We start from the raw sequence: 23,838 nt of genomic DNA on the forward strand, positions 1-23,838 counted from the left end.
TGATATCTAAAGTCTATCTGCCAAGATAAATGTGTGTCTAAGGCAATGACTGATCTTCATTTTTGCAAGTGACATTTGGCAGCCCACTAATGTCGCCACCTTTAGAGCAAATCAGGAAGCTCCAACTTTCCATTACTTTTAAGCTAGGAAAGGCACCTGAGATTCATGATTGTGAACAATTGTCTCAATCTGCACTTGACCTTCTAGTTCATAGTGTTTTCAGTTGCCACCTTACAAAGCGTAAAGCCCACGCTTCCCAGAAAACTCAAAGAACCCAACATCAGCAAGACAGAGCTCTCTGGTGTCTTGTCCTGGATAGCTGGTAGTGTTCTGCAAAGTGAGAAATTGGACCCTTTGTGGCTAAAATTAGATTACAAATTCTTCAGTGAAAAGGCAGCCTTGCTTTAAAACAAAGCCCAGAATAAGCTTCTCTTTCACTGCAAAACACTGATGATAGGTGGATTAAGTAGTAGGCTAGAGAGAGATGTCACACCTATCATCTGAGTGCCTGTGAGGGAAACAGTGAATAACATTGGAAAGTTAAGGTTTCAAGTAATTGAAAGTATCTACAATGTAATGAATAGGCATCTGGCAATGGTATCCCGTTCCAGTTAGCACATGATTTTGGATAGCTGGAGTTCAGTTAAATGAGGTTGCACTATAAATGCATTATAAAGATTTTCCAGTACGCAGCTTCTTTAACTCTGGAGGTCTTTAAGATTCTTATATCAAATCCACTGCTTTAGAAAGAGGGGAAAAAAACCCAAACCAACAACAACAACACTCCCACTGTAATGAGTGAATCCAACTAACATATTAAATACATTAAAGCACAAATCTTCCTGCCAAGGCACACTGGTCTGGGAGGTGGAATGTGGGGTTCTCTAAGACAGCTACAAATAGATCCTCTCCCACCAGAGCTGAAAAATCCAGCTGAGCTGGCCAGCAAAAATGTAAAGCAGACATTAATCACAGCAGCCTGCAACTTCCCTCCGCTTGCAAGGTCTGTGTACCAGCAGGGAAAAAGAATGGAGAGAGCACTAAAGACAACTGAGCCTAGACTGCTCTTATGCACGTCTTGAGTTATCGCTAGCTCAGAGGCACTAATTAATTTATTTCTATTAACTTCCCTGTATGAAGTTAAAAACTAACCAAACAAAAACCCTAAATGCAAAACATCCATCTGGCTGGTCTGGTTTTCTTTAATTACATGGTAAGAAACCTCATTGTCCCACCTCGAGGAAAAAAGGCAGCAAACACAACCTCAGAAGGACCATGAGCAGAGTTTTAATCTGCCATGTTCAGTATTGGAATCTAAACTTCCTCTTTCACCTTCTGTTATGCAAACTTATGTATAAAGACTGATGCTCTCACAGCATGACTTGCACACTCAGGAAATAAAATTAACCAACAAACACACTACACCTTTTTTCCTCTAACATTAATGGCTAATAAATACATGCTATTGGGGCCATCTTTGTTTCCAATTGTCTGTTTTCCTAGAGCAGCAAAACCTTTCCACCACGTCATTATTGCAGAAGTTCCTCCTTTAGAAGTTTCACAACAGTGATACAACTTATCAATTCGTTTGGCCATCATTCTGCCAGCAACAAAATTGCCAGTATGATACATCAACCTCTGATTTACTGTTCCTTTATTGGTCTGTCAGAAATTTGAAGATCTTGAATGGAGAAGTATTTCATAGAAATTGAGAGGAGCAGGTCATCTTCACTTTCCAGTGCAATGGGGAACATTTTCTACAAGCTCTGGAAGACCTTGAACTACCAAGTTTTAAGACATCACTATTACACTGTACTTTTCAGATATTTGAAGACATCCTGAAAGAATTCAGCAATACTTTTTTTATTCTAAGCAGCCTATAAAAGTTTTAAAAAATTCCTTAAAACATTTTCATGATAGCTTTTCTTTCAGCTCAAAAAAAACCCCAAAACCAAACAACAAAACAAACAACCCTTAAACAAACAATAAAACAAAATAAAAACCCCAAACATGTAAAAAATTCAAAATGGGACATTAACTTTTTTTAAGCATACACTACTTATAAGAAAATTGTGCCATATCCATGCTGATAAAAATCCTTACATCACTTAATCATGTTCTTAGTAAAAGGTAAATAAACACATAGCTCAAATCAAGATGCAATTATGGACATGCACACAGAATTTATTGGTGAGCTACTCCAATCAGGACAACAGTAGTACCTTCTTTTTGCTGCAGTAAATCTGCCATTTCTTCTCTGGAGGGAGTGCAAACATAGCCTCTCTGTTCTTGTCTGTGAGATCCAATTCATCCTGGAGATTGTGAAAAAGAAAAACAGAAAAAAAAAAACAGTCAATAGCTGCATTGGTAACTGTTAGGAACCTTGAGTTCTCCCTGTCAGAGCAGAACCTATGAAGAGAGGCAGCCAGAACAACTCCCATTTCAAACTTCCATTATTAATGATCAGTCAAGAATGGGAAAGATCACATTAAAGTCATGAAGTGAGAAACTCAAAGCACTGGATTATGTGACACAGACATTCATTATGACACTAAAAGAAATGCTAAATTCCTAGCTGGCAGTACTAATTTGCTCTTCAACAGGAAAACATTTAAATTACTGCGTCTTTTAAGCAAAGTTCATGAGACAGTTGTCTAGTGCCAGTAATGCCATCAGCAACCTACAGGTTGAAATGTTTTTCCAGATGTTTGTCCTCTGAACCACATAGTCCCTATCAAAAGACAATCATCATTTCAACATAAAGAACATCTCTCCCCACAATGTCACATTAGGTTGATCAGAGCAGCAAATTCAGTGTCTGTTAAGAATAGCAAGTTCAGTAGAACATACCCTCTTAGAGCCAAGCCAACCTTACATTAGCGAAACGAAAGATAATGCTGTGATCTGGAACTGACTCCCAACTCTGTCAAGAGCACCCTCTGGATACACCACCAAATTCCCCAGCTTCAGTTTCTCCTCTGTAAAAGGTGGATAAAAATAGATTCTATTCCCATACAACATCTCTCAGAAACCATGAAAGCAGATATTGCTACTCCCTCTGTGTTTATGCAGCACTGACCAGAACAGGGCTACAATCACAGCTGCTAGTTTCAGGTGCTTATAATGGAATTGATCAAAAAAGAGTGGTGTTCAGAGCAAGCAGTCTGCATGAGTAGAGATGGATGAAGAGGTATAAATCAGAGTTTCATCAATATAAAGAAAATCTTCCAATAATATTTCAATAAATCGATTTTGGCAAGGCTTTGGTGTGTGTCCCCCCCCCATATATTTGAAATGTTTGGAGAAGGAAGAGCCCAGGGGTCCAACATCAAATGACATTGTAGCACAAAATCGCTGCACATGCAGATTCTGGCACCCACACTAACCTTGTCCAAGCAGAGACAATACCTCTTTAACTCAGCCCAACAATGGCTCATTTGGAAAGCATTCAGGGCTGGGAAACTTGTGAAAACAGTGAGCAAAATTGCACACTGAGCCTGGTAGCGGCTGCTGACAGATTTAAAAGCCCATAGAGATTTAAGCTGCAAAAAGGTACAAAAGAAATGCAAACAGTAACAAGGCGAGGTCAGTGCCAGCAGCCCAAGGTAGAAGAAGCTGGAGGGTTATTTTAAACAAGAAAAAGTTTAAAGGGAAAAAAAAAGTAGCTGTGCAAAAAGAGTGCAAACCATGTGGAAATGTTTAGGGTGAGTTTCCAAACAAGGGGGCAGCCAAGCAAGGCAAGGAGTTTTATCCCTGCTATACACAATTAGCAAGCTCAGTCCAGGATCACATTCTTGGGGGGAGAGGGAGAGTGAAACGACATGTAAGGCCTTAAGACAAGCGAAGGAATGCTGTTGGAGGTCAAGCATGCGGGAGGAAAAGGAGGGGCAGACAGGGAATCAGAAATGCCAGGTTTAGAAGAAGCACCAGAGGCCAGAAATATATCTGAAATGAGCTAGTTGGGCTCAACTAAATTCTTTGAAAAAATTATGATTTTATTGAACTGCTTAAAGATCTTAACACTTTTTTTTTCCTCTCTCTCTCTCTCTTTTTTTTTTTTTTTTTTTTTTTTTTAAATACAGGGTAGCTAACTTGATTGTCTAATCCATTGAGCCCTTTTCTGGAGTGCTCTTTCTGCTTCTGGTGGCAGGTCAGACAAGCAGCAGAAGCTCTAAACAGAAGCTGTGCACAAAACTGAATGACGTACCCAAACAATATAGTCCAAGACAACTATTTCATTAAAGGAATACTCCTATTGACTAAAACCACTCAGAGGGCAGGATTCTGACACTGCAGCTTCTAGACACTGCCTTGGACACTGGCAGTATCAAGGGCATAAAGAGCAATCTGCCTTTCCTGGGACAATGAGAATATGCAACTCCCAGCCATGAAATTAAGTATTCTGATACCATGACACGCTCTTCAGGACAGAGGCATAGAAAGTTAGTTTGAAAAGATGGAAGATCCAGTGGGGAAAAAAAGTGCATCCACACACTAATTTATTGTGACTCAAGAGGGTAGATTAGGTCAAAAGAAGTTTAGAAGCCATCACATTAGATCAGGTAACATAGTAGCAAGGAAACTGCTCAGGTATTGCAAGCAAAAGCATATTACCAAAGGTACACCCAAACATATCTGACTGGAAAATAGCACATGGAAGGAAAATAGCTTACCCTTAATTTTGAAAGTTAGTGTTTGTTAAGAGGTAAAATGCTGGGTTCTAACCTCCAGGTCAGATGGACAGGTAGCAAGCATGAATATTCAGCAGGGAAAGAAATATCTTCTCTAGAAGGCAAAGCAGCAGTCAAACTCTTCAACTTCATTTCCTGAAATTAGTCTTCAGCAAGTGTGCTCCTTCACTGAGAGGAAGAAAGGAGTGGGAAGAACTGAAGAGGCCTACATGCCCCATCACCATCAATCAAATCCTACCCTATAAAAAACCTGCAAAATACAGGAGACATGAAGCCTTCTTCTGGAACCCTCCAAATCATCTTACTTCTCCCATCCCTTTGCTCTTCCTATAAAAGATGAACAAAAGACCACTGTGACTGCACAGGAAAACTCGAGATCTATCTAAGAAAGAAGACCCTGGATTAGGCGGACCATTTTTCTATTCTCATTCAGGATCCTAACACAGATGGCACATAAGGAAACTTACTGCCTTGGAAAGAAGCAGGAGGAACAACAGAAAGAATTAATTTCAGAAGGACTGGTCCATGAACAGGTCATTCTGACCCAACAAGAGGCAGATCTGTCAGTATACAGAGATTTAGACCTTAGAGTTAGTTCAGTGACAGCAAGCAGCTATTGAAGGAGAAAGCAATTGCCAAGTTTGGCATGAAAGGTGAAGAACTAAACTCTGAATGCAGCCATCAAGACTGGGGTTGGAGCCAGACTAGGGAAGCCAACATGACCAAATGCCCTGGGTGCAAATGTAAAGGGCAAGAAAAAGGTATGGACAGAACAAAGCAGAGAGAACTCCCTCCTCCATCACCTGTTCCAGTTTCTCTGCGGAAATGTAGTAACTCTTCTATCCCTTGGAAAGGTGGCTCAGTTCCATTAATTCGTGCCAGCGTGACCCTGTACAATGGAGCTCAGCCTCCTGGCTCTTAAAAATACTTGAAGGTGGAAGTGTTCTCATGAAACGCAGATTAAAAGGACATTTGCCAGGCTGGGCTGAGGGAGATGTAAAGTATCTCCAGGTAATATTCCTTACATTTCTCTCCTTTATCTATTTCCTATTTTATTTTATATACTGAGAGTTAATTCAGTTAATTTCAGTTTCATGTGGACTTTTTTTTTTTACGTACACAGATTGAATTTCAATGATAAAACATTTAAAATGTACTGGAGCTGGATTTGAGGTTCGAATACTTCCAGTCCAGTTCTTAGGCCAAAAGGGAAGATGGCCCTCATTCAAAATGGCTACAACCCAAGGAAATAAGAGACAGAGAGAAAGAAAGGAAACAAGAAGGAGGAATGAATAGGAAACATAAAACCAGTACTTTGTGGGATTTAAAACCACATTATGTCCCTTTTTTGGGGGAACGTTTATCAAAGCATGAAAGCTGGATTTGATGCTGGGCAGCCATCAGCTCAATAATACTACTTGAAGCTCTAGAAAAGCTGAACGGAAAGGCATTTCTCAACTAGACTGGGCAGTACCTTTTTTAGTGACACAAAATTAAATTAATAAAGAGAAAAAGTAAGATTTTGGGGATGCAGAAGAGTGGTTCACTTGGAGAGAGACCCACTAAAGGAGAACTTTTAACACCTACCAACATGGCTGCCTCTCTAAAGGAGAAACCTCAAGGCCTTAAGTACACAGAGAATCCCAGCTTCTGGTCTCCAGCATCTCTTGACTTAAAGTCAGTGTTGGAGACCAAGAGCTCCAAAATTGGTCCTCCCTCCAGGGATGTTTGGACACTCATGGGAGGATTCCGTTCTACTTGTCCCAGGTCCACGGGCTGCTGGACTTACTGGTCACCGGGGAGTTTCACACTGGCTTAAGGTTAGACAGCTGCTTTGTTTTGTAAAAGGCAAAAATCAACAAATCAATCCTCACAAGCTGGTGGAGTTGGTTTTTTTGGGGAGTTGGGGTTTTCTTGTGGCTGTTGTTTTGTTTTGTTTTCCTAAACATATAATGAATCATGCATAGCATTTCCAGCATTATGAAACACAGAATTCTGACATGATATGTTTACTGCAGGCAATAATTTGATTAATATGGGCATAACAAATATGTTGCCAGAAAGGAGATTTTGTTTATTTTCTTATGTTTAGTTGGATAACTGTCTTGTTTTATCACTTTTTTATAATTTCAGCTACAGAGTTGAGTTACACTTTTAATTTTTACCTGTAGGTCACAGTCTCTCTTACTTAAAATGCTCTTGAAAGCATATCCTTCCCATAAGCATTCACCCCAGGCCTGTTTTTCACATTTAATGGCTTTTTTATGACTGAGAGATGCTAATAACATATAGAAGCAAATTCTGACTTTTTAGAAGTTTATTTCTGCCTACAAACATATTCAGACAATTAATAAAGAATTATTAAAAAATGAAATGCATTTACCATCCTCAAAGGATGAAATCAATCTTTATTTTTCACCACAGAATCCAACACTAAGACATAATACATAGGTAAATAGGCTTCAACACTTCTACTGTTTGGAGATGTCTATTGTGACAGTCTGATTACAGCTCTGTTGCACTGACTGGTTCTTTAACAGCGATGGGTACTCAAGCAAAAGGACAGCCAGGTCTTGGCATTAACAGGCTCCATGAGAACCAAATCTTCAGATGGCACAAACTGGCAAAGCTTCACAGGAAGTTTAAACTCTACTTTCCCTTGATAAACTCAAAATGGAAACTTGGGAATTTCCAGAACAGATGAAAGCAGCAGTTATCTGACCTGTGACCAGCACCAAAAGTTTCAGAGGGTTATGCAAAGCCCTGCAAAAGTACAAAACCACAGACCAAACCCCATAGATGGTCAAACACTTCCAAGTTCCCTGCCTCAAAAAACAGGCTGATTCTGTGATAGATCTGACTTAATGTCCCTTTCAAGATAGCAATGGTATTTGCAAAAATTTTTTTCGCAGCTGTGAAGTTTTTCTTTTGCTCAATCAAACCAGCATTATCTTAATGGTTCTTCATGAGTCATCCAAAAGGGAAAACTGAGAAGGCAGGAATTATATCTGGATGCCTTCACACACTCTAGAAAAAGCTCCAAAATTTGAAGACTTTTTATTTGAATAACTTGCTTGCATACTCACCTCAAAAATTTAGGTTCCAAGGGTACAATCATTTTTATGTTATACCTTGCATTGTATGAATTTTAGTTAAATGCACCACTCTTATCTTGCTTCCTGTTCATATTCCCATTCCTTCTTTTTTCCTTTTTCTTGCACACATCTTTTCTTTTTCCCCTCACTAATCATCTTCTCATTCCCCTTGACCCTTTTCACCTGTCATGTACAAATGCACTCTCCCTTATCCACCTCATCAATCATTCTCTCTCAGTCTCTAAACAGCTTCAAATCCACCCAAGTTACAAAATGAAGTACAATACACCGCTGCCAGTATAATAAATTCCCTGTACATTATGATACCTGTGCTTCAGGTTCCCCAAGGTGGTTTATAGAGATGTCTGTCACCATATCCCCAAAAAGGCCACATTCCAGTTACCACCGATGCTCCCAAGTGGCATAGCACAGCTGACAGCCTTATGCTCTGGATGAATTTATTTAAATCTTGTACGAGTAAACAGTGACTATGACACACCATGGGGTCCCATCCAGCAGCCACTGGCAGGCCCCAGAGAAGGTTCATGTTCATATGTAATGACTTAGACGGAATAAGCAGTGGGTTAACCAATGCTGAAGTACAACTCAAGCCACTTGACATGCCTGGGAGTTCAGAGGAAGAGGAAGCAGTGGAAAGAGATCAGGGAGAATGTTGTCAGCAGCGCACTACAAGCTTTTGCAACAGAGAATCCTGTCCAGCATAACTATTACAGCTTTAAAAAATGAACTGAGTAGGACCACATTGCTAAAACATGGCTTATATTGCGTGAAAGCTACGCTTTTACATTAGCAACAGCCACAAGAACCTTTATATTTCAGTTCCTGATGCCTATGCCAGGTCTTGTTGCCGAATAATGAGCAAGTTAGTCTGGCGGCTCACGTGCAAGTTTGCCTCTGCCCACCAGGGAGGGAAGTCAGGAAGGAGCAGAGACACTCTCATCATAAGTACAGAGGCGGTGGTCCAAAAAGCTGCTTCAGAGATAACTTCAGTGAATGAATAAAGAAACCAAAAAAACCTAACAAAAACCAACAGAAAACCCCAAAATAATGTTCTTCAAATCTCAGTCTCTTTGTGAAGAGCTTCAGATAGAAGAGATAAATCCTCCTTATTTAATCACTGTGTCCACCTCCAGGGGACAGTATTGGATTGTTCCCCTACAGTTTTCCTTCCATTGCTTTGTTCATCATAGCTCACCAGCCTGACATGTCAGAGGCAGCCTGCTGGAAGAGTGTGCATTTCCAATACTGAGGAGGTCGATGAGGCATTCTGAAAGACTGCCTGTCTGAATTGTCAGTGGATGAGACTCATTAGACTGCACAAACTGCCTACACCATTGTACAAACTGGAGCAATGAGCAGTGCAAAAGTCTTCAATCAGTCAACAGCACTACCACCCACACAGCTAAGCACAGGTCCGGATGGACATTGGTTAAAAGTTTCCACTTGGGCACCTGATACATGTGCTGAGTCTACTGATAACCCATGAAGAAAAGGCAAAACAACCCAAAACCAAATCAGTCCTGCCCCTCAAGCTCTTTCATTTTGTGCTAATCCTTGGAATTAAAAGCAGCCTTTGTAAAGCACATAGAAACAGCACACAGTGAGAAGCACGGGAGTAACATTTTGATCAGTTTTACATTTTATAAGAATTAGGTGGATCACAGCAAAACATCGTTGAGTTTCCAGGTATGTGTGTACGCCACTCCCACCGTACACACACAAGACATATCACGTAGCATCTACCCATACCACAGTGTTTTATCATTGCATTTGTGCACTATGAAACCACTATGCACACATGAGTTGCTAACACAGCCTGTTGGCATAGGAAGTAACGTTTACATTCCAGCTACTGCCACAGATATGACGGTAAAGCAGAGAAGCAGACAAACAAAAGGCTGCAATTCCCATTACACTCTTTTTTCCTCCTTGCTTTTTCAAAAAGTTGCAGCTTTAAAACCCCTTCAGTTCTAAGGTCCCAAATCTCTTGATCCTCAGTCATAACAGTACAAGACAGAAAGCACCTGATGTTTACATACTGGAAAATGTGTTTTTACTCTACCCTGCCAACACAGAAGTTACTCATTCTTAAGGCTTAGCAGCAGAGTAAGACTTTCATCCGTCAAGGGCACTGCTTTTTGATAGAGAAATTTATCTCACAGAAAGTCAACTAATAGGCCCCCCTCTTACCCTCAAACACACTCCTCATTATACTGCTTCTTTTTTCGCTTTTTTAATCATTGGTTAATTGCTTCCTTGTTTCCTGGAGAACAGCTAAGTCCTGTCCCTCTCCTACTCCTCAGAGCTGTCTGTGACTTGGCAGCACACGAGTACACACAACCAGCAAGACATATTGTGGCAATCCCCTCTCACAGGCCACTAGAACCAGCATCTGCTGTTCATCTTTCTGTCCTTCACAGGCAAAACACATGCATGACACAACAATCTGCTGGGCCAAATAGAAAGACTGAGGAAAAGCAGTACTTGTTTATGCAATAATACACACAGATGTTTAGAGAGAGAAAGAGATCAAGGCTTAGACGTGCACTTTCCCATGCAGGGCTACAATACAGGTAGAGCGAGACGGACATTCCATGGATATGGGTGGGCATATGAGGACAATAATGCAAAGAGCTGACTATTAGCACTGCTTTTTATGTTAAGGTGGGCTGCATGTCCATGTCAGTGAATTGAAATGAATCCAGTGAGAGGGACAGGGATGAAAACTGAATAGTCAGGCTCATGTCTAGTCTAAATCCCTGCTGCTGCAACTTAAGCCTATTACTTCCGGCCCTATCAACTACTAACATGGGGAGCAGATTTTTTCCTTCCTCTTGATAACAGTTTTTCAGCCTATTAAAGGCTGTTTTAATGTCCCTCCTCAGTCTTCTTTCTTGAGGCTAAACAAATCCAGCTCTTTCAGTCTTTTTAGAGGCCATGTCCAGCACTTCTGGCCTCTCTTCAGTCAAAGTACATATTTCTTGATTTGCACTGTTCAAAAGTGGGTACAGTGTTCTAGCTGAGACCTTACCAATGCTGACTGCAAAGATTATTTCATGCATCTTTCAGACTGCATTTCTGGTTACATATTCCATGCAGTCAATTACTTTTTTTTTTAATAAAAACCCTCAAAACCTGAATGACTTATGTTCACTCTTGATCCACTATAATCCCTAGTTTCTTCTCTGAAGAAGTGTACCTGGCTCCTTTCCATCCTGAGTTACCAGACTTGCTATTTAAAGGAGTTTTAACTGTCCCCATTGAATCAGATCCTTTTTCACACAATTTCTCCATCTTATTTTAAGCTTACCTTTTAACATATCCACAGTATGGATATGTGCCTAGTGACACACTCTAGAGAGATGTGCTGTTTACTGGTGAGGACTCATATTTGGGATGTCACTGAGAAACTACCAAGCCTCGTACAGTCCACTGACTTCTATCCACTGCTGTTGTTTCATGTGGGCATCAGTGATACAGACAGCAGCAGTCTGAGAAGTCAAGAAAGGTAGTTAATATATGAAAACTGCCTCCTCCAAGCTCAGGAACAATGCATCCCAACAAAGAGAACGTCAAGCAAAAAAGCCAGGAGGCCTACATGGATGGACAAGAATGTCCTGGACAAACTCAAACACAAAAAGGAAACCTACAGAGGGAAAATAAGGAAAATAAGTAGGTGATTGGTGACAGTCAACGTGGCTTCACTAAAGGCAAATCATGCCTGACTAATTTGGTGGCCTTCTTGTGATGATGGATAAGGGGAGAGCATGTCTTGATCTACATGGACTTGCGTAAAGTGTTTCACACTATCCCACGTGACATCCTTTTCTCTAAATGGAGAGATGTGGATGTGACAGATTGACCACATGGTGGATAAGGAAGTCTCTAGATGGTCACACTTAAAGAGTTGTGGTCAATGGTTTGATGTCCAAGCAGACACCAGTGGTGAGTGATGTCCCTCAGGGGCCAGTATTGGGACCAGCAGTGTTTAATATCTTTGTTGGTGACATGGACAGTGGCAGTGAGTGCACCCTCAGCAAGTTTGCTGGTGACGCCAAGCTGTGTGGTGCGGTTGATACGCTGGAGGGGAAAAGCTGCTGTCCAGAGGGACCTGGACAGGCTTGGAAGGTGGGCCTGTATGAACCTCAGGAAGTTCAACAAGGCCAAGATCAGTGTCCTGCATGTGGGCTGGGGGAAGCACAAGCAAAAGTACGGGCTGGGTGGAGAATGGATTGAGATCAGCCCCAAGGAGAAGGGCTGGGGGTGTTCATTGAGAAGAAGCTCAACATGATCTGACAGTGTGTGCCTGCAGTCCAGAAGGCAAGTCCAGAAGAGGACCATGAAGATGATCAGAGGCTGCAGCACCTCTATTATGAAGAAGGGTTGATACATTTGGGATTGTTCATCCTGGAGAAGAAAAGGCTCCAGGAAGACCTTACAGCACCTTCTAGTACCTAAAAGGGGCTATAAAAGAGCTGAAGAGGGACTTTTTACAAGAGCATAGAGTGATAGGATAAGGGGAAATGGCTTTAAACTGAAAGAGTGTATGTTTAGATTATACAAAAAGCTCTTCACTATGAGGATGGTGAGGCTCTAGAACGTGCTACACAGTGAAGCTGTGCATATTGCACCCCTGGCAGGGTTCGAGGCCAGGTTGGATGGGGCTCTGAGCAACCGGGTACAGTGGAAGGTGTTCCCTGCTCATGGCAGAAGGGTTGGAACGAGATGATCTTTAAGGTCCTTCCAACACAAACCATTCTATGATTCTATGATCTGGAAAGTTAATAGGTGTGCTCTGTATTTCACCATGCAGTCAATTAAATGAAAATACCAAACAGAACTGAAGTTGTTAAACCTCTGCTTGATACATTTTTTCACTGGACAGGTCGCAAGTCCTCTAGGAAAAATACCGCATTTACCTCCACATTCTGATTACACACACTGTACCAAATACCTCTCGCAAACAGACCTTCTATTATCAGCATATATAACACTAAATAACAATAAAATCTGCTGTTTCAGCACAGTGCCCATTTTCCGCCCCTCATTTCCTTTCCTTCCCCTCCCCTCATTTCCCTCCTCCCTTCCCCCTCCCTGTGCCAGGGTTTCTTTTTCATGCCAAGGTCTTTTAGATGAGACCCTGTATGGGAAGGTAGTTGTGGGAAAGGTTGTTAGGAAACTGCCGTCTAAACTGCTACCTTTCCGGCTTCTCCACCCTCTCCCTCCCTACAAAGTGTCCTCTGTTCTGTTTTAATACTAATGAGTTCAGAGAAGGTTCCTAGGCTAGAGCAATTTACAGTTTGGACTGTGCCAAAGCACACAGGCACACACCTCTCTGATCACTTCCTGCCCAAACATAGTCCTGCTGGCTCAACCCTCAAAATGTGGCTTGGGGATTGCTGCTGCGTCCCTGTGCCAAAGGCAGGCTGAATTTCCAGGGGCATCAGTGCTACCTACTCCTCTCCTCCCAGCTTTATCCTCTTGTGTGCATCCTATTTGCCATATGCCCCTACAGAGGAAAACAAGGGTAAGTCAGAGCTTGGCTGACCTTTAAATCTCTGATAAAATATTACGTAAAAGGGCAGGAGGAACTGGGAGGTTGGTTAAGAATTTAATGAGCAAAATTAACTTCTTGTTGAGCTTTGTGCAGCTAAGACACACATGCTCAAGTTTACACATACGGTAAACTCAAAGGAACTCCAAAAAATCAACAAAATTTCTGGTGGAAGTTCAGGTTTACACAGATAAAAGTGAAACCAGAAGCTAGTTTTAGTTCTTCTCTTGCTCTCTGAATTAGTATTCCAAATTTGGTAGTGCAAACCAGAAATCAGAATGCCCCTAACTCCATTAAACTGAGCAGACGTACTCTGGATTTACCCCAATGCAAAATATTGATGAAGTTGTCCCTTTTAAATTGTCAGCTAGACTGCCAATAACACTGGCTCATTCTACAATCTACAGCACAAATTTCAGACATAGAACAGATTGAGAAGTCTATCAGTCCCCTTTTTGCTAGTTATTAACTTCTACTTCAATAAATGGAGTATTTACAGTTCAGACCAGCTAGAACATCATCCACATACTGCCTTCTGTTATCTCCTCTGGGTTGAAGTGGAGGGCAATTCCACAATTCTCTTCCCTTGTACAAACTGAGTATTTAAATAGTCAAACAGTGAATTGAAAGCATGACAGTATATTTGGTTATTCACTCACACCCTGTCCTGTCTCATTGCTCAAATATTCTGATAATCAGAACAGAAACTACTGCACTGACATCACTGGGCTTAAGAAAACACCAGCCAAGATGTCTTTCTCTAAATGTTTCTACTAAAGAAATTACCAGAAACTTTCACAAAATACAGCAAAAAAAATAAGAGAAGAATGAGCACGTGCCTTGCATCATCTTCTAACAACAAATCATAATTGCATTTACTATCTGGTTAAGCATTTGCAGTCCAAAAGCTCTCCCTCATCATTAATGTAGAAGCCAACAACTTCACACCAACCAACTAACTCATGCAGCTGTTGCTCTTTATCCAAGAGGTAATGCTGAAACATAGCCACTAAAGCAATCCCAATGGATTTTCCATGACTCAGGGATCTCCCTGGACACCTTCCAAACTGGGAAACTGCAATCTGCCTTCCCCTTGTAATTTCCTTTGGAGAAATTATTCTTCAAACCTAGCAAACCATTGCATAATATTGTTGTGCACACTGCTCTTTTCAAAAGGTGGTTATTGTGGGCAGCCTTTCCCTTTATGTGGTCAAAAAATGATGGGAAGCTGCAAAATTAAAAGACGTCCTTAAGTGCCTTTAATGTAGAAGTGCACAGAATATACAGATGTTGACTAGGGCCTTTTTGCATACACCACTGGGTCAACATGTGAAAGTAAGGGAAGTCTGCCCAGGAAGGCAGTAGAATCTTGCATCATATCCTCCCTAATAAAAAAAACAAGTAGAAAAGAGCAGGAGGCAATAATAGAGATTTGCTCCCAAGTTCTTCAAATACAACACATTTGACACTGGAAGACTCCTGTACTGCCTGTAGCCTACATGTGCTGCATCTTTTCAGCACCTTTTCAATGTGGCTCCAATTCTGTATTAAAACTGGGTTAAGAAGCATTACTGTTTCTCACAAGGGAAACAAATGCACAAATGCATGAATTTAGCTATTCTTGTAAGCTTACACAACTAGGAAAAAGATGATGTTCTTGAAAAGTTTTCCTCCCAGAAAGCTTATAGACTTTTCATTTACAGAAAACAAGGCAGCTAGCATTAAAAGCTTTGGGTCAGTGCTGTTCCTGTGCCAGGTGGAAGGCATCTGTCTGTACTACTTCAGGATAAAACATCAAAGCTAGAGCAGCTGTGGAGGCAACCCGGTGTGATGAGTGACAGAAAAAGCACCTTCTGACACTTGCTTTCCATGTGCTGCTCCCACCTCATGCTGAAGGATGAACACAAGGACCTCTCCTGTAAATGACACCAAAATCTGCCCCTTACATAGCGTGGAGCAAGATGCCAGGAAACTGCTGATCTGAAAACCTTGTACCCTAAAAAGGTGTACTCCATCCAACCAGCCTCCCCTGTGGCACCTTGTGCTCCTCACTTTGGAGCCTTGCATACCAGGCAAATGATAAAAAAAGGCTATTTCCCTCCAATACTGGAAGAGCAATCCCAAATTACCTTAACAGGTCCCCTGAATAATAAACAACAAACCTTGAGTACTGTTTGAAGATAGAATCCACCTATAGAAGAGCACAGAGGTATGACATGGTTATACACCCTTTCCCCACACTCTTCTTCAGCCTATATGATACACCATCTGAGCAATTATTATATCTGATATAAATTGTTACTAGGTGAGCAACTACAGAAAATAATCTGAGTCAACATATTAAACAGATGATACTTCATAATTGTTATCTTCTTCTCCATTCAATTATCTTATTTTTTTAACAGTTCCTCTTAAACCCCTGCTAGACTCTACCTCCCTAGGGATAACTCCTGTCCTGCAAAACACTTACGTCCCATCCTCTTTCCCGGCCTTTTCTCTTCACTGGAAAATTTCACTGCTTCCCCAGCTTTGGGTGGGAAATTATTATAAATTATATAAATTACTATAAATTTTATAAGGTCTTCATCAGCTGGATGGACCTGGCTTTCCCTTTCTTGCTGTCATCACCCTAAATATCAAAACATACCTCCTGCAAAATCTCAGATCTGGCCCTTCCTCTATGAGCTGCAGAAGAAACAATTATCTGTCATCCAACCTCCCCCAATTACCACACAAGCTCATTCTCTTCAAAAGCGCTGCCAAAAGATCATCTTGGTCTAGCATTTGTCCCATATCATATCCATCTTTGCCATCCATCTTCACTGTGCCTTCAGCACCACAGCTACTTCATTTGTTGCGTCCTTTTCTTCAGCACTTTGGAAAACATTGTTCCTCCTTATCACAATCTTCTGTCCAGTTACAATCTGGCCAATACGGTCTTTGTAAGATGTAGTACTTTCCTCTGTCATTTCTCACAGGTGTATCTCCAGCTGGCATGTTTTCATCCCAAATTACCTTTCTTATCTGATTTATAATAGTCTCCCACCCCTCCTCAGGAGACCAAATCTAGATTTGAATATCCTCTCTAGAAGATGAGGAATGAGGTCCCTATAGATTTTTTAAGCCATCAAATACAGCTCTGAAAAACATAAGACACTAATACAGAGAAGTAAAGGAAGGATAGAAATTGCAGAAGGGCAGAAATCATACTCAGAGAAGCCATTCCAAAGTGCTGGAGCAATAAGACATCCCTGTACTACTGCTGCTGACACTATTTCTACTGGAGAGGGCCCACTCTGTTACTCTAAGTCAGCAGGCAAAGTGGCAGGAAATATATGAGAACGCTGGTTCAGTTCTAAGAGGAGGGTAGGAAATTGTCTACTCTGTATCCAACTGTAGCTGGAAAAGCTCCAGAAAGCTGAAATAAAGATAAATTAATTTGATCCTTCCAGCTAGCAAGGATGACTCCTACTATCAATATCATCTCAGTGTTTTATCACTTCAGCAGCCTTCAGGCTCAATCCAGAAAGTTGCTGACTCTTTGTTATAGTCATAATGGAACAAAAAAAACATTAAAATATTAATTACATTTTACTAAGGAAAAAGGCCACAGTAGAGCCTTACGTTATTTTTTTATTTTTATGTCATGCTGCCTAACACTTGCAGTTATGCCAAAACACAACAGTATTATCAAATCATCTGATAAGGTATTAGAACACATGGACCCAAAATTTCTGAACTAAACATACCCACCTAATCCATGACTTAAGGGAGAGGATATCCTGACAGCTCCCAAGCATTCAATAGAGGGAAGACATAAGATTGGCAACTCAGCACTTCCATTCTCTAGTGGCAGATCTGTTCTTTCCCCTCCTTTTACATCCCAAGCTAGATATCTGTGGTGCTCCCAAAATCCAGCACTTCTCCTCTTTTGCCCTAGATGGACTACATGCATTTCCTCAATCATGGAACATCAGGATTACTCTGGTAAAAACATGTAGTCCTGTGAGTTCTTTCTCAGGTGTTTCATGTCTAGTGTAAGTAAATCATACTAAGAACACACTCCAACATCCCTTCAAGTATTCCAACCACAACCGCAACCTTTCCCACTTTTCAGAAAGGCAGTCAGCATGCTGCTCTGCTTGGGATATTCAGAAGCCAACAATCACCACAGACACAGAAAATATCACACAGGCCAAATTTCAGTCAATGGTGAATGATATAATTCCACTACTGTCTTCAGTGGAACTCAACTGCTTTTCATTGGGTAACTATCTATCCATAACTCTTACAGTAAAGCAACAAGATCTAAAAAGACAGTGTATTCCTGCACAAAAGCATTAAAACGACACAGGTACTTTGGTAACACCCCCAGCTTCTTCACACGCAAAATCCTGCACATAAGACCAGGCCTGGATTTACATTTGTTTACACAACCTTATTGATTCTCAGACATGGAGTGTGAGAGCTGGCTGCCATCTTATGCTCCTTACACAGCACCTGTGTCTCACCCATTTGCAGCATAGGGACTGCTCCTTCTTACACAGCTGGTCAGGGAGCTGAGAGCTGCCAACCAGCTGCATCTGCTGGAAGGGAGCCTGGAGTGAGAAAGCGCTGGTTCTGCACTCAGTGCCATTAGCCTGTCCCTATCATAGCACTCCATATGTAGGTGAGCACCCGAAAGGAGAAGCTGTCTCTGCAATGAAGCCTAAACTGCAACACCTCTTATGTACTGCGACTTGAATAACTACAGAAAACTGCTTTTGGTGGTATGTGCATTAAAATCAGAGACTTGTACACGTGTCCTGCACATGGGACACATGCAAAGCAGACCCAACATTATGAAGAAGTCTCTCTCTGTAGAGCAGGAAGAAAAAAAGTATCTTCTGTGTGGAAAACTAAAAAGAAAAGAGGTATCTGGGTACGTACAGTCTTGGACTGAAGAACTGTGCTGGACATAAAGGAACTCTGTACACAACTAGACAGACTATGATATCATGAAGAGCTTTTGCCTCCCAAGCCTCGGTACCCTAAGTGCTTCAGAAATCTTAAACCACCTAGTTCTTTTGCCATTATTATAATAGAAGACAACTGCATCTGAGTGCATGAAAAATGTTAACCTGACAACTATAATCTAATCTGAGAGAAAAGAAACTTTTTGTGGCCTGGTCACCATCAGTGAGGAGAGTGATTTTCTGCCTCAAAGCTTTGCTTTTTTTCTGCCTTTAGAGACAGTGTCTTCTACTTAGAAGGTGATGTTAAGGCTTCTTCCTGGATACGAGCCTCTGGTCATGAAAATTCTGTCTTGGTCTCATCAGCAGCATTTTCTTACAGCCTCCACTTGTTTATTCTCATTAAGTGCAAGAAAGGAAGTAATAACTGGGGTGGGGAGTCTCCATTGAGCTAAGGCCAGCAAAGCCTCCTAGTTTGCTCAAGTCAGAGCTCATCACATACAAATAAAAATGAAGGACCTCTCCAGATGTTGACTGCATTTGGCACTACACTTCCTGACTGATTAGGTAGACTAATTCATTACAAAAGAGCACAGAGAGGATGAGGATGGGCACAGGAAATTAAATAACTTCCTCTTATGGGCAAAACAGAATAGAGGTACTTTTAAATTATGGTTGCAGAGAAATTTGCAATGATCAACAACTCTAAGCCACAGGCCTGTCAGAGGTGTAGTCTGAAACCACGATTTACATGCAGGGCAAGTGACACAGAAAATAAATCCCTTTATTCAAAAGAATCCAGCAAAAGGATAGAATGACTCAAAAGACTTAACATTTGAAACCAAAATACTCAAATCTTGATAACACGCCTGAATTTAGATGTGAGTTAATACAGTTTTCAATACACACGACACATGTTTGGGGGTTGAAGCGAGGACCTAAAATGCATGTCTTTCTAAGCCACAACGTTTCAATGAGAAACTAAGGACTTAAATAAGCTTCAGACCTGGAGGATACTTTTCTGGGAATGTGGTGCTCCACACTGGGAGCCAAGAGACAGAATAGGCAATTCTGCATCTCTGCTTCCCAGGAACTGGAAATAGGGAATTTTGTTCGCCAAGCTCATTAACAAACACAGAGAAACACAGCTGATGCCCTCTTGTGCCTCCATACATCGACATATATTGTCTATAATCACATGAAAGGCCACAATGGAAGCATTTCTTGTACTTTATACCACATAAATACTCTTGCAAGTTTCAGAGCCAAAAAGGGGCCTCACGAACACTGCCACAGCTAGGACTTGGCAAGCTTGAGAGGGACTGGTGATATATGGGAGTACTTATTCAATGTGGTGAAGCTTAGTTTTCATCTGAGGTTTATGTTGTATCCATTACATTAAATGGTCTGCAAGGGAGAACTAAGCATGAAGGGAACTTGCTACTTCCAAGTCAGCTGTTTTCAGTGGGAAATACTACTACAGTTATTTAGGTTTGGATCTCATCTCCCTGTGGCTCTTGAAGGTATGTTATCTAGTGTTTGCCAAACTGATGCCTAGCTCAGAAATTGTTTTCCTTCCTTTGATGAAATAAATAAATGAATTCTCAGATACTTCTATGCTTTACCTTACTTACTTTCAACAAAAAACTCTTCCTTTCTTTTGTCATCAACTTTTTCTGCTCTGGGAAATGAGACTGTAATCACTGAATTTTATTCTCTGTTAAGGTAAAGAAGGAACAGATGTAGAGAAATTTCACAGCAAAGAGCAGAATTTTCCCAAACTTTATGTTATTGGACACTTCATCCGATGCTACTAGAAACATGTCCATGGTGACCCCACTGCTCCTTTGTTTCTGTCCTGAGAGAACTAGCATAGATTCCAGTCACGTGTGGCTCGTGTACTCAGTACACCAACTCCTTTCAGCATTTTGTAACTAAAGCACTAGCCTGTAGTTGCTAAAATACTACCAACTACTACCCTGGTGTGTTGAGAAATCAAGGGAGTACAGCAAAATATAAAACAGCAGCAAATATCACACTAATATCACACTAATTCCATCAGGACAAGATGAAGACACTGATTTACTTAGAAAGAGATTAGAAATGTGCAGAAAAACTGAGACCCATGTGGTAGGAGAGGACAAAGGAAAAAGACAAGAGCAAAAGGTACAGTAAAGCATCTGGCATCTTGCTCTAGATATCCTCCTTCCTCAGGTGACCTAAGAGAGAAAGTAAGAAGCATTGAAAATTTCTAGTCATGGTTACAGAAATTATCAGACTACTCAGAGGTTACCAAGTTGCTCCCTCTGCTGCTTGGACTCCACTGCCACATCTTCTCATATTTATCATCTTCATGGGAGTTTCTCTGTACAGCTCTTATTCCAAGAAGACTGAAGGAGAAAGAATGATATTCTCTCTTCTCTTTACTAGCACAGTCACTGGTATTCTTTCCAGCTAGATTACTGAGCTAGCTCATCTTTAATTCTGAAATCAAGCCAACTTTGATGTTGTGGCAGCCATTAATAAATATAATGGGATCAAAAGTGACAAGGGGAGAGACTATGTGTAATTTAGGGTTGTTTCAGTAAGGGACACAGTTCCATGTTTTTGTGGTGGCTGTTATAGAGCACTGCAGACAGAAACCAAAGTTAAGGTTTCAATCATGGTTCCCAGCATGGGCTGAGGGAAGGACAGAGATCTTGATTCAGCACTTGCTTCCATCTTCATTTCATTGCACTCAGGCAATACTACAAGAGAAAATATGGGTTTGATTTCCAGTGGCCTTATTGTTCAGGAATACATTGTAGTTCCATATATCTTCTCTAGAAAAGCTGAGGCTTTGCAGTAAGATCTCTTCAAGAGAGAGAGCGAGAGAGAGAATGTATGCTGCCTCACCTGAGCAGCAACCTACCTCTTTCAGAAACTGAAGAATGACAGGACCTCATATGGAACTATCATTTCAACGGAAAAGAAGCTTAAAGGCAGGCCAAAAGAGATGCTGGATAATTCTACATTTTTCAAATATAGACAGTTCATAAGTACTTATGTTGCTCCTCAACAGTAAATAATGTACCTTAATAGGTACTTGTGGTGTCATGAGATCTAAACTTTTGTTCTGGAAAAGCCTTTGAGGATGGTAAATAGTATTATGGTTGAAAAGCTTTTGTGAATCTGTAAAGTCAGCAAAACTCCTTCTTTAGGGACTCTGAGAGGGTGAAAAAAAAAAGAAGGAAAAAACCCCCAAACTAAAAATTGAAGAGATTCAAATGGAACATAAGAGAAACAAACCATGACAGGAAATTCCAGTCAACATCCCACCTGAGCTAAATACCATAATGCTTCTTACAAGACCACAAAGGTATAACAGTAAGCATTTCTCAAATCTTTCCCAGTATAAGTCTGGATCATATAATGATACAATCAACTTCAAAAATGTCAGCTCAAAAGACAACTCCACTTCTTCCCCAAGGACCTTCCATCTTAGAATAGACAGTCTTGAACTCCACCTTCTCAAATACCATTACCATCTCATGGCCAGTAACAAAAGAAATAAAGAGAAATAATAAAAGCACAAGCTCTTACACTGCTCTTTCCTCTGTGCTAGCATTCTTCACATTTTTCTGTTTTTCCTGATTTGCCACCATTTAAATCACCCTTCTTGGCATGGTCTGAGTTCCTATCTGGGATTATGTTGGTGGTATAAGAGAGATCTAGATGGCAAAATCTTTAGTGCCAAGCAGCGTATCACCTTTAACCAACAAGAAGATTCCAGGATTCTAATACTGAGCAAAGGGAATTCACTGTGACAAGAACACACTGTTCCTAACAAATATGAACAAGGAGATGGAGAAGCTGTTCCATGAAAAATAATTATTTTCCCTTGCCTTGGAATAGTTCTTCCAGATTCTTCTATAGTTCCTGTTCAGTCAATAAATCTGTGCAAGGAAAAACATGTGTGCTTAGCACAGACATTTTTGCCATCAGGCACAAAACTGGTTTAGGGCCTGACAATAGACCACCAACTGCAACAGCACTTTACTACATGGTAGTATACACAGTGCCAGCTGAGAAGAGAGACTGAGGAAGGAAGCAGAAGTGAAGCTGTGATGCCTTGATGGCCAGGTAGGGCCGGTTTTACAATTTGCAAGGTACAGGACCAGTCCACACCCCTTAATTTCTAGAGCCTCTCTTTTTTGCCTGTTCACTGAAGGAGAGACACTAAAGCCACAAAAGTGGCTCTTTGAGGGGCAAGGTTTGTGGTCACAAATATTTTTGTTTGCTTTGTGTTATGTGCACCTAAACTTCTGATAAGGACTTACCTGTACTGTTACCATTGCATTAATCCCAAGTCAATCCCTGCCAGCAGAGAGCTACTATATCTTCTCCTGTCTCAGCCCCAAAAAATCAGACCAAATCATCCTGAGCTCATACATGTATACCTGCCTCAGTCTGAAGACTACACAAGTTTGAAAGCTATGAATGGGTCATGTGAATCCACCACAAATAAGGGATCCCAACACATTCCTAAATCCTCTTCTTGAAAAATGGACATCTCCAAATTCAGTTTTCATGGTACTAATTTAAGTACCACAAGAACAGGAAGAGACATGCTTCTGGTCCTCAAAATGTCAGTTTTCTTCAGAAAGTCAGGTAGAAACATACTGATTGTTTACTGGAATGGAAAATGCATCACAAGGAAGGCTTCTCCAGCACAGCTAGGCTTAGCTTTTCTTGTCATTAACTCTTACATGGGAAAATGCCCCAGATTTTAACTGCAACGAGGGAAAAAATAAGGCTTTTAAAAATTCATTCAAGCACATCAATGTTTCATTATACCCTTTGTAGAGCAGATGGCAAGATGAGGCTATACCCCCTGGGCCTGCTTCAGGGAGCCAACACAAATGCTTCTCTCACTTTGGATCTCAGATGATGTTGGTGTCATCATTTCACTTGGGGATTTAGGTCAAAAGGCTTTACACTCAAATCTGGTTTTTATATAGTACAAGTGCACCCAGACTAGGCCCTAACGGATAAGCAGCAGGGAGCTAGTACACAGCACAGAGCTCTCTCAGGCACTTCCAGGTCGCTGATTTACACTGGTGCATTTACAGGCTGAATCTTTCTAATCCAATTAGAATCTCATCTGAGCTGTCAATACAGATGTAGCCTGTTTTATTTTAGTGACTCATAGAACATGCATTAATCTGGACCTATGGACAAACTAGCCCTTCTAGGCAAATTCTGCATTCTGCCAGCCCAGTTTCTAGCCCAGGTTTTTTCCTCTTATAAAGTCCATAACTGCTCTTATGTTACCTTTCTAATCAGGAACTCCTATGGACATGCACTACCATCCTATCTGACTGCTTTATAAAAATGTGCAATGTACACCATTAACCTTCTGAAAAACAGCACTTTTCTTTCCCAGCTCCCTTCTCATGCAATGATGGCTAGGGTACTATCATTAAGTATAAGAACTGAATATGATCTGTTTTCATTTCAATAGCTTCATTTGTTTGAAATGCATA

At 40.9% G+C, this 23,838-nt stretch overlaps 1 protein-coding gene across 5 annotated transcripts in view; it reads right to left on the reverse strand.

Moving 5' to 3' along the window:
- The window catches only part of DAAM2 (dishevelled associated activator of morphogenesis 2), a 198,233-nt gene that overhangs the window by 94,218 nt on the left and 80,177 nt on the right, over positions 1–23,838 (reverse strand). For all 5 annotated transcript variants that reach the window (XM_064648455.1, XM_064648458.1, XM_064648453.1 and 2 more), the window contains exon 3: positions 2,223–2,312. In XM_064648455.1, the coding sequence (XP_064504525.1) occupies positions 2,223–2,312 (90 nt within the window). The remainder of the gene's footprint in view (positions 1–2,222; positions 2,313–23,838) is intronic.

The sequence above is a fragment of the Pseudopipra pipra genome, chromosome 3 (assembly GCF_036250125.1).
Source record: "Pseudopipra pipra isolate bDixPip1 chromosome 3, bDixPip1.hap1, whole genome shotgun sequence".
In the NCBI taxonomy this organism is placed as follows: Eukaryota; Metazoa; Chordata; class Aves; order Passeriformes; family Pipridae; genus Pseudopipra; species Pseudopipra pipra.